The sequence below is a fragment of the Cyprinodon tularosa genome, unplaced genomic scaffold, assembly GCF_016077235.1.
Source record: "Cyprinodon tularosa strain WSP-4 unplaced genomic scaffold, ASM1607723v1 ctg143, whole genome shotgun sequence".
NCBI classification, from domain to species: Eukaryota; Metazoa; Chordata; class Actinopteri; order Cyprinodontiformes; family Cyprinodontidae; genus Cyprinodon; species Cyprinodon tularosa.
The window spans coordinates 439,850-457,932 of record NW_024038254.1 but is presented as its reverse complement, the minus strand read 5'-3'; the positions used below and the strand labels follow the sequence as shown (position 1 = coordinate 457,932).

Genomic DNA, 18,083 nt, shown 5'->3' with positions numbered 1-18,083 from the left:
AGCCAGGGCAAAAAATATCCCTACATACCTTCAGGTTTCCCCTAAATGTTCCTTTACAAGAGTGATCTCTTGTACTTTTTATATCATTGCACCACTTAAGTTCAGGCATGATGTGTTTCTTCCAGTCTAACTGTATATAGAATTGTTTACCGCTGTGAGACATCTTTTTTCCAACTAATATGTAACTATTTTAATTTTTGACAGTTTAAACATGTCCACATGTGAGCTGAGTCTCTCCATCGTATGTCATTGCACCAAAGTGTCTTTTAAGGTTGCAAGGACTACAGACATTTCTTTAACAACTCTGCTCCTGACTCTAATTCACTTATGAATTGTAAATACCATAAATCAGATCAGCTTGGTTTTTAGAATATAAGCACCTTGCGTGAAAATCAGATCTGTATTTGCAAACAAGTTTGCACGTGTTTTAATACACTTAAAACACGTCATGTTTTAAGTGTATTAAAACACTTATCATGTCCTATCTGCCCTATTTAGGTGTTTGCATGTTTCTTTATGGCTTTGAGCCCAATGCACTGGGAGTGCAGTGTACTCCCATCTCTATGAGAGAAATTGTTTTCTTCATGCACTTGTATAATCTTTTTTTGAAACAGTTAAATCTTTTAAACTCTCCCAGCAGTTATAGGACAAATGACATTTAAGTAGCTTAGAATAGTGCCAGCCTTGTGTGGTTTTGGCTAAGTCAACATTAGCCCAGTATGACCTTTTCTTCAAGTTTTAGGATGACCGATTCACTCAACTGCCCACACGCTACACATCATAGATAAGCTATCATTGCTTAAATGATGACCCTTTGCTTAGCCTCTAGGAACCACATTTGTTGTCAACGCCCAGCAGGTAATTCCTTTTTTAATTTTATTTCCAAATATATACATTTAAAAAGGAGAAATAGATTGCTTCACACTTTCCGAACATCCTCCCTTGGCAGCCGTTTCTACCACGTCTTTGTTAATTGCTGAATGATGGAGGGATATCTTAATTTCCTCATACCGATTCTGAAATAGATTTAGCTTCCTGTAGTAAACACTCATGTCTCGTCAGTAACAGCACTTTGTTGTTCCACCAGCATGATGTCAAGCTTTGCTTTATGTGTGTGTTTGTATACGCTTATTGTATCCTGAGGGAGGAACTTACAAATCTGTCAACACTACGGTGTTGTATCAGGCCAAACTTCCTCTTGAAATAACACACAGACACCTCACAGCCTGCACCTAGTGGAGACAGAAGTTGTCTATTACGTCCCTGAGCTGTTTCCATTGAAATTATGTTTAGCATCATTTGTTTCCACACATTTTTTTTTGTGTCAAAAAATGACTTGAATACGTGAAGTGTCCTTTACTACTCAATACCTATTTAACTAGAATTTGTCAGCTTTAGATGTTTTTTCCCCCCCTGAAAAACAATATAACTATTAAAGAATGAAAACAAAATTCACCTATGAGAAAGAGTGATTGGTCCATTCGCCTAAAAAGTCATTAAACCTACCCTTTATCAATCATGTGTCATTTACTGTTTGTGATAACTACACTTTTTTTTACGTTGCTGCTGAAAATGTTTTCTATACTGTTATTTGAAGAATCGCTTTCCTATCACTTTGGAGGGTTTTAAAGCCTGTTTTAGGCTGTTATTACAAGCCATCTTCCCCAGATTAAAGTCAAGACTACAGATTAAACCAAACTGTTTTTTTGTTTTTTTAAGGCTGATGCCGACAATTATTATGACATCTGCTTAAGGGGGCTGGATTTTGAAGTTTTTGTTTTTTCTTCCTCCATTTATGATAAAAACTACACATTAATAATAAGAAATTTACACAAGTCTATCAAATAAACTTACAAATATTAACAAAACAAACAAAGTAATAGATAGCAAATGGATGAAGCAGCAAATAATGTGCTTTATGTGATCTAAAGGCATGTCTGCTAAAAGAACAAACAAATCATAAAACATCATCAAAGCTTTGAGGGAAGTTTAAATGTAAATTAGATATTTTAACATCCATTGAAGCAAATTAGTAATGCGGTGATGTGTTGACATTACACCTGGCTGTATAAAACAGGAGGTAGAGTTAGCAAGCTAATGCAGACCAGAGATCAGTGATAGACCGTTGTTTTTTTTTTTTTTTTGCATTTTTACAGCACTAGTGGCTCGTTCGTCTGACAGAAAAGGGGATATTAGAGAGGGGGAGAGACATGCGGCAAAGGACCACAGGCCGGATTCGAATCCGGGTTGGCCGTATAGAGGACTAAGGCCTCCGTAAATTGGTCAGGTGCACTAACCACTGCGCCACCTGCACGCCCACGGACTAAGGTTTTCATAAATGGGTTGTAATCAGGCAAGTTTTACTCTACTTTATCATGTCAGCTAGTATTAGTGATGGTGCATGTTATCCGGAGACAATGAAAGAGAAGTTTGATGCTATTGCTTCATTCAGGACACCAGTGGCAGTAACAGCTGGAAATCATGTGAGATAATTATTCCGACTTTAATCCGAAAATGTGCTTCCATCTTCTCTTAACACATCCATGCTTTTTCTTCTGTCAAGCTGTCTTATGACAGCATTCTGAATCCAGTAAATTCTGTAACAATAGCAAGTTTATGTATGTAGTAGGAATGGAAAATGACAAAGCATGCAGGTTGATCAGGATATAATAAGGATATTGCAGCAGAATGAACCTTGGTATGCTGACGGAGGAGGACTAATTAACAAAGAGACAGTTGAACTAAAAAACTAATCAAATACTAACTGAGGGGAAATAAAAATACCGACCTAAAGGCGTAAACTGTAAAACAAAAACAAATAAATAAGTAAGACACTAAAACTTGAGGAATTCCATAATATTCCAAGACCTTTCTGACAGGATTTATCTAAAATATGGCAAGAGCATATAGACATAACAATAAACAAAATGAAAATGGTAAAAAATGTATATATAAACTAAAACACGAATAAAAGTGGATCATAAATGGATTCTGAGCCATGTTTAAAGCTCACAATATGTAAAAGAAAGTCCACCTATTTTCTTTTGAAATCTATCAGCCTTGGGTTCTTGATGGACTAAAAAGATTAAATCAAGAAAGGATCTTAGCAAAACTAAACCTTACTCTTCTGAGCTCATTCCTCAATTCACTTCTTTGAGAACACTGTTCAAAGCAACTGGTCTTTAAAGAGCCTCCTATTCAATACTTAAAGAAAAGCAGCCTCATGCTGAGCCCTCGCTGTCCGCCCAGCCGCCTGCCTGCAACGTGGTAGACAAAACAAGTGGGAGGCAGGATTTGTTTAGACAGAGCTCACCTGGCACACACGCAAACACAGAAACAGTGATCAGGCAAGCTCTAGGGAGGAGTAAAGGCAACGGGGAAGAGGAGAACAGGGCTGGGAGTCGACAGAGGTGAGATAATGAGTATGTAAAGGGGGGGAAGGGGCTAAAAGAGTAGAGCATGGGGTTCAAAATGTTACCTGCATCCACATATACTAAATAATTCTGTGGTAAATAAAAAATAATACATTATTAATCTGCTTAATTGATTTAAAATTAAGCCACATGCTTGTCTAGAATGAATTTAGTCCTTTTTTACATTTTCAGGAACAGAAAAAATACAATAAGTGACAATTTTCTGTAGTTGAACTTTTATGTAATAAAACTCAGTGAAAAAGTAAGAAAAATTAGTGCAAATGATTTGTATTGGGTTCTTTCTTAGTTGTTCCCCCAATGAGCAACTATCAGTTAGTAAATATGAATACATGTGACACCTTATAATTGAGCAAAATTTCAAGTTTAAATGGGTCTTGTCAAGTACACTGACCTTACATATTTCTAAGCCAGTAGTTAACCGTGGTTGAATAAGGTCTTCTGATTATATCATCAACCCTATTGGCTAAGTAAATATTTTATTTCTGTGTTTTACTAATTATTACCACCTGACTGGATGTACAATATTGTACTTGAAAACCATGAATAAACAAGCAATAAACATATGCAACAGCTGGGAGCTAAGATATTTTAGTGGTATGTTCTTTAAAAATCAACAGTAGGCCTAAAATGATTTATATTTAGAAAATGGGGGAAAAAAATAACTTTTTCAGAAAACTGAAATGCGGGTGCTGATTTTTTTTTTTTTAAATCAGCACCACCTGTAACTATTGTGAAATTCCCTATTGCTATTTTTTATATCTTGATATTTTGTGGGTTTTACACTGGTGTGCACTAATTGCTACAGATTTTAATCATATTGTGCATGTGTTGGTACTTCCCCATAAGAAAGATTTAGTTCTTCTTTTTTATGCGACAACAAAAAATGGGTCATTTTCAAAGCAGTACCCCTGGATTACATTCTCTAATTGTACCACGTCTATAAAAAAAAAGAAAAAAAAACAAACACATACCATTGTTGTTTAAAAAGATACTGGAATTACATCAAAACAAGACCTCCATATACATCTTTAAGATAGGCTCACCTCTGTATGCTAAACGCTAGGAATATGCCAAGACTACCTCATTTCTTAATTATTCAGCTAATATTTATTTTGCTCATATTTGGGTGTACCTAGAATGGTTATAAGTCCCTGGACTTCCATCTCCATTTTTTTATTAGGGACTAATTATATATATTAAAATAATAAACAATGCAGGAGTTTCTTGGCAGTAGCAGAGTGTGCATTTCAAAAACTGTTCGACTTAAAGGAATTTCCCAAGTTTTTCCTTCTATTTTGCATTTAACTTGCTAAGAATCATAAAAGCAGACCTGTTATAAAACTTTTAAAATATTAAAAGTATATTATATATTAAAATATTATAAAATTATTCTAATATGAATTAAGTAATTAGCCACAGTTGTCCTAACTGAAATAACTTCATAACGGTGGTTGTCTTAACTTTATGTCAACCGATCCAGAAAAAAAAAAAAAAGAGAGAGAGAAAGGGTGACAGCAGGGAACAAAGAGAAAGATGGATGATAACCCCCCCACCACCACCACCACACACTCTCATAGTTTACTATGATGGGTTGACCTCAGTTAACCCCATGGCCCCTCCACAGCCTCTCATCCTATTGACTGAGATTAGAAAGGGGTTTGTCCACTGGGTTTTATGACGTAGGAATAAGAACGAAAGTGGCCTCACTGTCACCCTTAAGCGAGACTGGTTTGTCTATTGAGATTGAACAGGAATGCAGCATCTTTTCAAAGCATGTGTCAGATTTTGTTGGAAGGCATCGGCCACAAAAAAACAAAGATCATACTGAAAAAAATGTTGCTGTTATTGTTGAAAAAAATCCCAACAGCTGTTTGAATCACATCCTTCATTTACCTTCCAAAAAAGTAAAGAAATAAACCCTTCCAAGTTTGAAGAAGTTTTGCTGCCCATCCAAGAAGCTTTTTCAATTCAAAATGTCTTAATTAGTGTTGAGTTTCAAGCTGTATAGAGTAGCCCAACAATTCATTTACCTTCAGAACGACTTGTTGATGGTCAAGTCTTTCTGGGGTAAAATTTGGTCATTCTAAAAAAATATACAATTCTCTTACAAAAATGTTTTCAAAACATTTCAAACAGTAGAAATATGGTTCTTTGGTAACAAAGGAAGTAGGAGTTTAGTATTCAAGATAAATAAAAAGTTATAGTCTAAAAACTCATTTAAAAAAGCATCACTGACATGTAAGGTAGAGTATTAATTAGCCAATGCCACTGCAAGTTTAATGGCTCTTAAATGTTGCACAGCTCTCTGTGCACCTTTAATTATCACTGGAGGCAGCTGTATACTGTAATTGATGAAGATGATGGGGCAGAAGCAGACATAAATTACCAACCAACAAACTGTAATTTAGCAGTAGGCTAAAGACGCTGATGATGCATCAAAGTGCCATTACAGCATTGAAATATAACAGTACACAGACAATTTCAAACTGTATTTTACAGAAAAGAATGCTACTTGTAAAATAGAAAACTCATGACTGCCTTCTTTTTTCCTGTTTTTTTTACTTGGCTCAAAGGCGTAAACCTTTTACCTGACTCATAAATAAACATGACCGACAAGTTAGAAGAGGGCCCAGTCTTATCCATCTACCAGGGGCTTCCAATAGGGATGGCAAAAGCAGGAAAGCAAACTCTAAAGTTCACTTTAAGGTTACTGGAACAAAGATTTGCAACAACTGGAAGCTGCTATATGTCAATCAACTGTTTGGCTTGAATAAAAAAAAAAAAAACTTTTCTGTTTTCCAACACTTATGCTGTATTCCAACACTTTGCTGGAACTCAGCATGGCATAACAAGCTTTGGTCAGATGAAACTAAAGCCTATTTCACAAAACAGTTCTGTTATTAAGCCACAAAATGACCCCCATCTCTAAAATGACTTTCCCTGTTCATTTATCGCCCTCTAGGCCAACTGGTGGTGAATTAAGAGGCTTTCATAAAAATAAAGCTAAAGTTGACATAAAGTGCTACAGAAACAAGTTAGATATGTCTCATTTTTAAGGGTTAAACAACTTGGTTGCGAGTCTATGACTGGATCGACTCTTTTTTAGTTTTCAAAGTCACCTAATAATGTACAAAACTCTTGGTGGAAACCGTATGTTGTCTCTCGTGGTATTTTACCAAAGCCTGGCCAACATGCAGTGGGTGGTATATAACAGTGGCAAGTTGACCTCGACCCTACCTTGCCTCATTGGTCTTTTCAGGGATAAAACAAGAAGGTGTCCTGGCTTCAAGTCTTCTATAAAGGTTGATGACGATTGAGGCATAAAAAAGAAAAAATATATGGACAAATAACTTATGCCTACATCTCATCTAGTGAAGGAGATTTGATGTGTTGGACTCATTCTCTTTAATAGAGTCTCAGAGTCAAATGAGGGTATATAAAAGGGGGAGTGTTGGCCTAGTGGGTTAGAGCAGTGTGCTTGTGCTCTCGGAAGGTTGCAAGTACCTGGTTTGATCCCCCCCGCCTCCACTCTAGGTTCCTGAGCAAAACACACTGCTACACAATGGCAGCCCATTGCACGCCAAGGCGGATGGGTTAAATACAGAGAGCGAATTTCCCCATTGTGGGACAATAAAAGGGATTTACATTTATTTATTTACATATATCACTGATTATTGTAAATAAAGATCTCACTCTCTTTACCACGGAGAAAGAATTGTAACTGGGTCTTTCAGCAACATCCTTAAATTAAGGTTCTTAATAAGTTTTTTTGTGCAGTTGAAAAATAAAGATGAAATTGGTCAAGGCTGTTTTTAGGGGGAAGTGGGGTTAAATTGCTCTGAATGTTCAAACTTGCACAACATGGTTATACAGCTACTTTCTGTCAGTGAAGAAGCTAACACAACAAGTCAATCAAACATCTTTCGGTTGTTTCCCAGGAGATTTCAACTGGTGAAGAATGTGAGGACAGGGGATGTCTTTGTCCCCAAAGGTATTCTCTGGCAGTTTCTTTCACTTATCATTCATTTGGGGATGTTTACGCAGCATCTTTGTGCAATCCTCTAGCTCACAAGAAAGAAAACAGCATCTTGGTATTATAAAGGGCTACAATTAAGCCAAGATTTTTTGGAAGACATTTCTCACTGGTGTAAAAGGAGTTTGAAAGAGCATCACTGGAAAAAACTTGCATCATCTAGCATCGCTTAGCGTGAACCAGTAAGCCCAAATGTGAAATCTTTTTGGCTCCTGCTGAATTAAGCACCTCATAATCTGCTTAGCAGTACTATGTGTGACAAAAAACACCCACTCACACATATGTGGTAATTACAGCTTTAACAGGCATCCCTAGACCATGATCTTTAGCAGCTCATTAGACACTATCAAGAATCATACACAGGGGAGTATGTTTCACACATCTGTTGATTAGCAACTTTCACCGCAGTGTCACTCTGCTGTTTCCAACCACTACACCCATTAGAGGCTAATTAACACTGAGGACAAAGCCTCCTTCCTGTTTTATAGCACCGTAAATAAAGCCTTCAGACTTCCCAGGTTCCCCAGACTATTATGCAACATGGAGCAAGTAAGTGCTGTGGAAGAGTATAAAAAGTGACTCCTTTTATTTTTCCGTGCTTTTTGGGTCAATTGCAATATTTCAGACCATCTAACACATTTGAAAACAGCAAATTTAGAATGTAGTTTCCCAATGCTCATTTTATTTCTAAAGGGAAAGAAATCCACCTGGATTATTCTGGTCCTATGTCAAAAATATATTGTGATTAATCACATTTTGGAAAGCTGAGTAAAATTACCAACCCATTGCTAAGGCTTTGGTACAACGTCACATTGTGGCATGAGCCTTTAAACACAAAGATAACATGGAACACACATTAATTAATGGAACACTGATAAAAAATTCCAGGAGAATGGATCAACTCTCTCAGGTTCACACTTTACAATATTTACACTACAGCTGCAATAGCTTGTCAAAGAACTAAAGAGCAATCATTACTCAATACCCTGTGACTCCAGCTGTTAGTGTGTATATATCTATATCTATATCTATCTATATCTATATATAGATAGATATAGATATATCCATTTCTGACACACTTTATCCCGAGTGGGGTGGCGAGGGGTGTTGGTGCCTATCTCCAGCTGTCTACGCGCGAGAGGCGGGGTACACCTAAGTGTGTGTGGACACACTGTATATTCCCCATGTACCTTTTCCTACTTTTGGCACCGTCTTTCGACTATTGATTTGACTTTACAAGTGACATTGTCTCACTGTGAGATCAATACAGTCTATCTTCTCTCCTCATCTTATCTTATCTTATCTTATCTTATCTTATCTTATCTTATCTTATCTTATCTTATCTTATCTTAGGTGTTCACAATATAACCCAGATAAATAAAAGCAGTGCAGGCCAAATGTGCCAAGATTCAACAGTAAGAAATGGACTAATGTGGACAAAAGACAACCATGAATTAGTTTAAGGTAAATTTAGAATAAAGGCCTGCCTAAAATCTGCCAAATGACACCTTCTTTGGAAATGATTGCAGAAAAGTGGAACTTGGTTGTGCTCTCTCCCAGCTAATCCTAGGGCATGTTCCATCCGAAGCAATTGAAATAATCATTTAGAAACTAAACTTTGTATTCAGGGTATGTTTTCGTGACAGTTAGAGTTGGGTGAAGTGAAACATGTTAATGTGACAGCAATGCAGAAATCTGCAAAACATTGAAAGGCAAAAGGTTTTCAGAGTACTGCAGTAGTAATGTCTTACAGTACTTACTTTGTATGTTTATTTTGTAGAAGATGAAAAAAAAGGCAGATCAGATGCACTGTAATGTCTTACAGTAGCTTTCAAAGCAATACCAGAAAACAGGAGGCAGTGTACTTGATCCACATCAGTATGCAAAAGACCATACTAGCAACATATTAACCACATTATACAAATCATTCTACCAGCCGCATCATCACTACTATAATTACCTTTACAACCTATTTTTTGAAGTGTGGATCGTTCCACAGAAAGTGGGTCTTAAAGCAGGCAAAACCTTCTGCTCCATTTAACTTTTTTTTCTCCTTTCCGCGTTGAAGTTGTAGGCAATATCTGAATGGGTTTACGAGGCAAACATCTGAGAGCGCATGCTGCAGCACGCAGAGGCGCGGGTCGACATGGGAAAACAACCTGATGCGATACAGGAATGAAATCAGCGCTCAAAGTTGTAGCGTTTGTTTTTAGTAAAGGTGTATTTAATAATCATTTTAAGTGTAAGTTGCAGATGAAAATGCAAGTTAGAACTTTGTTTTACGCATAAGTAAATATGCATTATAGTTTTATATGTATGGGACAATTCGATTAGCCTATAAATATCTTTTTTTTTGTTGTTGTTGTTCTTAAATTTAAAGTTTGAAACTCAAAAAAGGAATCCCCACCTGATAAGTCCGGAGAGCCTTTGGTGAAATCACAGGTGACGCTCAGACACGTTATTCCTAATAGAAGCGCAAAATTGACGACTGAGAGAGTCCAATCTGAGAATAACATCATTGAAGCCTCGAAGGTTGGAATCGACTCCGAATCATTGAAAGAAACCCATCGGTAACAGATTCCAGCTTTTAGAGATGTGCGATCCCATGTTTCTAGACTTCCTTCATCCTCCCTCCTCCACACTGCCTCTTGGATCGCAGAGGGTTGGGTCTGAAGCTGTGTCCAAACTGCGCTTGGAAGGAGGAGGCTTTCCACCTGCTGGAACTGCGCCACCCTCGGTATCAAGATCCAGGAGATCACAGAAAAACAGAAGCAGGGCGAAACGTCTCATTGAAACAAATGTAGTAGCCTATTTAATGCAGAGTTACACATATAATAGGTAAATCATTCAAATAGACTTCTTCAAAATTGGTACACCTTGTAAATGCTTTGTCTTTATTTGCTTATACTAGGGCCCCTGTTTACAATAACAATCGTTTCATATGGAGTTTGTGTGGTATACATGATTTACTATCATATATAATTTATTTTTATCCTTCCATTAACTCTGATATATTTAGATAAAATCCAGAGCAAGCAAAATGTTGTTTTTTTCAGAAATCACTTAATGAACAGTCCAATATTTGTTCTATAAAAATCTTAAATATGTTTAACAATAATTCAAGCTTAAATGGTTTGTATAATAATATTTAACTTTAAGAACCTCACTTTTTTGATAGAGTAGACAGAGGCGATATTCAAGCTCCATAGTAATTAAGGTTGGAGAATAATAATAATAATAATAATAATAATAATAATAATAATAATAATAATAATAATAATAATAATAATAATAAAAATAATAATAATAATAATAAAAAATAACAAAACCTGAAGAAAAAAAAAAAATATATATATATATATTTTTTTTTTTTTTTTTTTTTTTTTTTTTCAGGTTTTGTTATTTATATATATATTTTCTTACCTTCAAAACTTTATCAGGAAGCGACGGATAACTGATGGTGCAATTGCGCCATCTTGTGTTTGAAGCTGCTGCTCCAGTTTCCCGTAAACGCGTTTCGAACGTTTTGGGCTTTTACTGTTTCCGTACAATGTGACGATACAAGGTCAGACATGGCGGCCTGCTCTAGAGGACTTGATAAAATTGTTACATCGCTGCGTTTTTGTCGAAAATTGCAGCTCCAGTATGAAAGTAAGTATATTTATATTATAGTATATATACATAGTATATATAGAACCTGCAGGTGTCCCGGTTTACCCCACGGGAAAAACAACTACCCGTTAAACACTTTTTTTCCTAAATATTTTCAGGGGTGTTTTCTACATCTGCGTGTCGCCCTGCGGCGGACAGCGACCCTCCTAAATTTGTCCCTCCTTCCAAACCTGTTATAGTGGATAAGACACAGACTGTGGCTTCTATGAGGAAGTAAGATTATTCTTACAGCGTATGCATCATGTTGTTAAAATCCCATAAGAATGGCTCACATTCGTCTGCTGCAGTGGATTAAGCTTGCTGTTTTTTTTTTTTTTCGTTTTTTTTTCAGGTTTCTGAGCCCAGAGTTTGTCCCTCCCAGGCAGAGGACAGATCCTTTCAAATTCTTTTTGGAGAGGAAAGACATGATTCGCAGGAGGAAAATGCTAAACATTCCTGAATTCTATGTGGGTAAGAGCCTAAATGTTTTAAGGGGATCACAGTTCACCATTATAATTATCTGAACCTTGCCTTTCATTTATCCCCACCCAGAAAAAACAAACAAACAAAAAAAAACTTTTGGTAGTTGCAATTTCGTTTCTAGATTTTCCTTTTCTTTTTTTGCGTGCAACTGTATTATGAAAAGGAATAATAATTATGCTACACTTGAAGTATGCTTGCATTCTCAACCCGCTCCCATATTTGTAGGCTCTTGGTCACTAAAAGCTACCTAAATTCTGAAACTCATTATTAATGGTAAATGGACAGAAACAACATATGTAGACTAAGTTACCTATTTTAATATGAGCTGAACTTTCATTGTAGTATCAACAATTACAAATCACAACTGAAAAAAATGGAGAGAGAAACTATATTAGCTAAGGTAAAATTTTTCAAGCCACCCTCCCAACTCTAAGCTAATTTCTATCAATGTAAATCCATTTTTTTTTAATTAGCTGAGAAGATACCTTCTGCAGAGCTGGTGCTCCTTTGTAATTAGTATGTTTGTTGTTGATGTTTTTTTTTTTGTGTATGCAACCAATGTCAACAGAGAAGAGACCAGGGAGGACATGCAGAACAGGCATTATAAAACCATTGGAACCTATAAATGAATCGTGATCCTCCATAGCAAGCAGAGTTGCCTACTAGTTACCGCTACATCTGCTCCATCGAGGACATTGATTAACTTTTCCACTGTATTTCTACCTGCTGAGGTGTTAAAGCTTCAAACTAGTCTGTGTGTATGTCCATAGATATCAGTATCTGCGATCAAACATCTAAGAAGCTAAAGAAATCTGGAAACAACAAAAAATTTGGAATTTTGCATTAGCTATGACTAACAATTGGTCAGAATTCGATGTCAATTGATGTACCGGTAAGTTGATTTTAGGGCTGAAACAATCGTGATTCATCGATTATTGAAATAAACTTCAACTAATTTAGTAATCGATTAATCGTTAACTGGATTATGGGGGCTCTAAAACATGCCTTTAGCTAACCGTGTTAGAGCCACAATTATTGTTGTCTGTCAATATGTTCTATCCAGAACTAAACAAGTGGAAAAGTTTTAGTTACACCTACTTTAATTTAGTGAAAAGTCATCTCTAAAGACTCTTTGGCATTCCGATTATTAATGGAAAAAATAATCAACAGATTAATCAATTTGCAAAACAATCGTTAGTTGCAGGCCTAGTTAAGTTCACAAAAAAGAAGATAGATTGGCAGTAAAATAAAAACAAACAAAAAACTACCTGATTTAAACCTTAATACAAAAACTGTATTGGATCTATTGACTATTGACATTTCATCATTAGGCAGGAAAGTTGGGTTGAAGTTCATCACCTTGCCAGAAGAGGGTGAAAAAAAATGACTATCAGCACATTAAAGTAAAGCCTCCAATCTTTATAAAAGCCAAAGAAACACTACAGAAGTTTTGTTGGTTTATTCCAGTAACCTTTGGAGAATATTGATTGGAAATAACTGGACAGGCTCTGAAAAAGACATCGTGTATAAAATAGTAATAAGGAAGCAAAAATGCGTTATCATTTTATTAATATCCATGTTATTCATCCAAAAATCATGTTTTCTTATTTTAATTTCTTTACTTTCAGGCAGCATCCTTGCAGTGACCATGGCTGATCCCAATGCTAGTGGGAAAACAAATCGATTTGTCGGAATTTGCATCCAGAGGGGTGGGAAAGGGCTTGGGGCCACTTTTATCTTAAGAAACATTGTGAACAGTCAAGGTAAGGTTTGCTCTTCTCCAAACTTTTTATAATAAATAAGCATGAATACCATATAGGAGAAAATTTTAATTACACCCCCTTTTATTTTAGATATTTCTTTTTGTATGAAAATGAATTCTTGGGGCTATACATGATACATGAAAACCAAATGTGTTTTTCAGGCTTGAAGCACTTTTAAGGTTAGGTTATATTTCTAAATATAGGAAGATGTAGTATGACTCTTTGATCACAGAGTGAACGTTTTGGGTCATTTCTTTAATGTTTTCAAGTTTTTTAGGTTTATATCATTAAGTTCTTGCTTCTTTGAAATGTTGAATTAATGGGTTATCATAGGTAGGGCTGAAACAATCGGATTAGTCCTGATTTATCGATTAGTATCAATCAATTTAGTAATCGATTAATAGTATAGTATTAATTAATATAACATAATTGCCAGATTAATCGATTTGCAAAATAACCGTTAGTTGCACCCCTAATCATGGACAAACTGACTAATCCAAGTGTATCTGACCATTTTAGTAATGGTTGGTTAGGTCACGCACAATCTTTAATACGGTAATTTGGTTGAAATAATTAGAAGCATTTAAAACAATGCTTAACATTTTAAATGTTTAAAAAATAAAAAAAATACATATTAATTGAATTTGTTTTATATTCATAATGAAGTCCCTAGTGGGAACCTTTGTAATCGCTGTTTCTTGTACAACCGTAAATCTGACTCACGACCAGCATCGGGATTACAAACCATCATTGCTCGTACTGAATACTTTAAACTGGTTTTAACATCTAAGCTAAGGCAGAAGTGTCTCCGGGGTCAGCGTAATATTTTTTTATCCAAATAGTGCTGACAGGAAGGACCTAGGACCTAGAACATGGATCATCTAGGGAACAGGCTAAACGAGAAATGGTACCCTCCACGGTAAATGTTTTAATTACACTAAATGTTGCATGTTGAATAGAAATAGTTGAGCAATGCTTTATGCAGCGCTGAACGGTCAGTATTAGAAATGAAACTTTATCTTCTGTTTACAGGCAATATTGTAAGTAGGGATGTCCCGATCTAAAATCTTATTACCGGATATCATTCCGATGTTAGCAGAAAACTTATATTGGATTATTTCGGCCTGTATCTAAATGATATTGTCAGGCTGGTCGAAAAACTCTGCATCTGTTTAAATTTTCTTTAGCTCATTGGTTAATATTACCAAGTTGAGATGCTCTCATGTCTATTGTTCTTGACTATTGCGCTCTGTTTCGGTAATATCACTTGATCAAGTATTCTGCAATACAAAATAAGTAAAGAAAGAAAAAGCATGATTTGTGTGAGCATAGGGTCTGTATCTATATCCCATCATAAATAAAAAAATCTGCATCAGGACATCTCTATATGGTGCCATGTTGCTATATATTTTTGTATCATATTTACTGGAAGTAATTGTGCTGAAATCAATGTTCATGTTTTTTTCACATTTCTATAGAAGTTGTTTTTCATAGTAATTGTATAAAATATCAGGTGTTTCTAAAAAAAATGAAAAAAAAGAACGTATTATAACTTTAAACAAATATAGCTGTTGAATAACCAAAATAGTCGGATTAAAAAGAATAATAATTATTGCGTGTTTTTTTGGCTCATGTAATTATTTATTCAATTATTGGGCAAAAAAGGGTTATTTTGAATTGTAAAGATGGTTTATTTTCTCAAATGCATTTGATATCCGAAGAAAATTTAATTATTTTCCATTCAGTAATTAGAGACCCTGTAGATAACATGAGTAAATATTTTTATTGCGTCCCACCCCTAAAATAAAGATAAATTGCTAAAAAGGGGATTTAAAAATAGCAATTAAGTGCAGGATTTTCTATTTCTCCTTCTGTGCAATTCTACAAAGCCAAATTTTTCAACAGTAAACGGTCAGAAGCTCACTCTGTACTCAAATGAATTACTCACCTGAAACCACATCGTTGGTCATGTGGTATTTGTGGGCATTTTACAGTGTTTGTTATCCAGCACAGGATGATGGGGTGTTTAGGTAAAGCAAAAAAGCAACGTCAGCTGTTTGGTTGCAGTGTTGAAAGAGTAGAGACATTTTTATATTATAAACGGTAACAGATATCAACTAAAACAGCAATATTAATATGGGATATTGATGTTCACAAATATTTTTTATACTGGACAATTCCTTACAGAAAAGGACAGAAAAGGAGACATAAATAAATAAAAGTAGAAATACTGAAATAAATCTGGGAAGAGATAAGTTACAGTAAAAATAAATGAATGTAGAAATAAATCAATCAAGGTGTTAAAACACAATAAAAGGAGAAAATACACAAATAGGGAAATCCCCCCGCCCAGGAATTAGCTTTTTCCTGACCACAACATATCTATACAATTATAAGATTTATGTTCCGTGTATTATTTTTTCATTTATGTATTTATTTTTTTAGGTAATTTTTCATCCCTCTTACATATAGATAAAATCAAAAGAAATAAAAAAGAACACAGGAAATAATTTTTCTTATGCTTTTGTACCCAACATTTTTGGTCCTTCTACTTAAGGTAATTAAAAAGCTAGTTAAAAAAAATAGTTATCGTTTATTGAGGAAACAAATTCACATGTTGGATTATTTAGGAAAATCTTATGGTATACAATTTATTCTATGGAGTAAGTTATGAACTCTTTAGCTCGCTCCCCAGATCAACAACATGGCAGAACATCCACTAGCTTTAACAGAAGTGGTGCTTTTTCACATGTTAATCCCCCCTCACCAGAACCATCCAGTGGTTCCAGTTAAAGTCTTTGTATGTTTTATTTTTATTATTATTTTATTTTTTTTGTTTTTTATTTATTTATTTTTTTGCCTGACTTAGTTCCAAAACCAGTCCATTACTTTTAAGTTGGAATATCAGATCAGTTTACCCCTATATCTTTATTATTTAACAGCCTTGTGGCACAATGATCAAAAGCTATGGATACATGTGCCTTATTTTATTGTCTTGGTCATTAATTTGGTCACTTCTTACGGGTTGAAACAGTGAGATTAATGAGCACTGGGTAAAATGTGTGTGTATCCTAGGTGTTGAGATATGTTACGAGTTGTACAGCCCACGGATCCAGAAAATTGAAGTCCTGAAGTTGGAGAAAAGACTGGACGATAATCTGATGTACCTCAGAGATGCCCTGCCTGAGTATAGCACAGTGGACCCAGAAATGAAGCCTGTTCCTTTCTCCCCTACTGGAGAGGTACCTTTAAACCAGGTGAGAGGGCTGTTAGATTCCTAAGTTTGAGATTTCATTTGTTTCTGCTTAAATTACTTTAATCATTGCTCTTCATCAGCCTTTATACAAGGTCTTTATATTTCTGTGCGTGTATAATGTAGCTTTGATGAATCGTTTGATCTTAAGCTGCTATAAGAAACAAATAGCATTTATACAGCCAACTACATATAAATGAAGGGTTTGTCTATTTTTTTTTGAAGGCCAGTTTTGTCATCTAAACTCTATTGTAACACTTATCAGCAGAAAAAGGAAAAAAAAAAATGAAATTTAAACTATTAAGCCTTTCTTTCCCTCTCTGTTCTCCAGATCAAAGTAAAAATGCGGCCAAAACCTTGGTCCAAACGCTGGGAACGACCCAAGTTCAACATCCAGGGCATCCGATTCGACTTGTGCATGACACCCCGACAGATAGAGGGTGCCCAGAAGCATGCACAGCCTTGGCTGGAATACGACATGTTGAAGGAGTATGATACCACCAAACTGGAGGAGCAGATCCTCAAAGAGGTGCAGCAGGACCTGAGCAAGTGATTGGAGCAACAAAAAGCAAATGGAAAAATAACGAAGACGTGATATAATGTGATGGCTAGCTTGAACATCATTTTAAGCTACATGGACATTTGGCAATCTACTCAGTTTAGAGTACTAGTTTGTTTTGGTCGTTACATTATGTCTCCTGTCACCAAGCAGAAATGTAATTGTTGTCATTATTAAAATATTAAGTTCTTCAAATTATGGGTTTTGATTCATTTTCCTTTTTTCTATTTACTTTCGCTTTTATTTCACTTTTTTGCAGTTTTGCTTTGGTTTGTGTTTTCCTCGTTACTTTTTTAGTTCACCTTTGTCTTCCTATTGGCCCAATGAGACAGCAAACCACAGTAGCTGGGCTTCCACTGTTGGTCATCCTATAATTTAATAATCAATGTGATGATTCTTGAAAAAGAAGTAGTGATTTGTGCATTTCTCGTTCTTTTTGCTATTCACAAGTACAATTGCCTTGGTAGGGAATCTGGATCATTTAGAAGCAGTTCTTGATTTCTAGGTTAAAAAAAAAAAAGATGATCAGAAGCACATGTTACAAAAATATCACTAGGTGGTGCTGTTCCTCCACCCTTTTTGCTCTATCAATGTTACATAACTGTCTGGCAAGGTTTTTTGAGGATAAATACCCTAGAAACTTAAATAAACAATTATATGTTATTTGAAAAATCATGAAAGACTTTTCCAAAATTAAAATATATTAATTTATTTCAGTATCCCTGCCTTCTAAAATAGATTTATTGTTTGGAAAAGAAGAACTCAAGGAGAGAAACCAAAGACACCCGGTAGTGTTTTACTAGTGTGGATGGAAAATTGTGGTGTTAAGATGGTATGTTAGAGCGTCGGTTGAGCTGTATAAAAACACTTGGACTCCTTATGTTATGTCTGCTCCTTGTGAATGTGT

The 18,083-nt window shown here is 35.4% G+C and overlaps 2 protein-coding genes across 2 annotated transcripts in view; one reads left to right on the top strand and one right to left on the bottom strand.

Moving 5' to 3' along the window:
• The window catches only part of LOC119779131 (protein eva-1 homolog A), a 105,850-nt gene extending 95,714 nt beyond the window's left edge, over positions 1 to 10,136 (bottom strand). Inside the window, exon 1 of the mRNA XM_038278665.1 lies at positions 9,875 to 10,136. Within this exon, the coding sequence (XP_038134593.1) occupies positions 9,875 to 9,986 (112 nt within the window). The 5' untranslated portion in view covers positions 9,987 to 10,136. The remainder of the gene's footprint in view (positions 1 to 9,874) is intronic.
• Positions 10,137 to 10,982: 846 nt separating this feature from the next.
• Positions 10,983 to 17,185, top strand: mrpl19 (mitochondrial ribosomal protein L19). Its single transcript, XM_038278662.1, has 6 exons — positions 10,983 to 11,118; positions 11,238 to 11,352; positions 11,471 to 11,589; positions 13,230 to 13,364; positions 16,440 to 16,621; positions 16,949 to 17,185. The coding sequence occupies exons 1-6, from the start codon at positions 11,040 to 11,042 to the stop codon at positions 17,168 to 17,170; spliced, it is 852 nt and encodes a 283-aa protein (XP_038134590.1). The 5' UTR covers positions 10,983 to 11,039; the 3' UTR covers positions 17,171 to 17,185.
• The last annotated feature ends 898 nt before the right edge of the window (positions 17,186 to 18,083 follow it).

Excerpts from the sequence above, each read along its gene's own strand:
- mrpl19 (XM_038278662.1), top strand. The coding sequence starts at position 11,040 with ATGGCGGCCTGCTCTAGAGGACTTGATAAAATTGTTACATCGCTGCGT. Across the intron at positions 11,353-11,470 it reads ACTGTGGCTTCTATGAGGAA|GTTTCTGAGCCCAGAGTTTG; the intron begins GTAAGATTATTC and ends TTTTTTTTTCAG. Across the intron at positions 16,622-16,948 it reads GAGAGGTACCTTTAAACCAG|ATCAAAGTAAAAATGCGGCC; the intron begins GTGAGAGGGCTG and ends TCTGTTCTCCAG.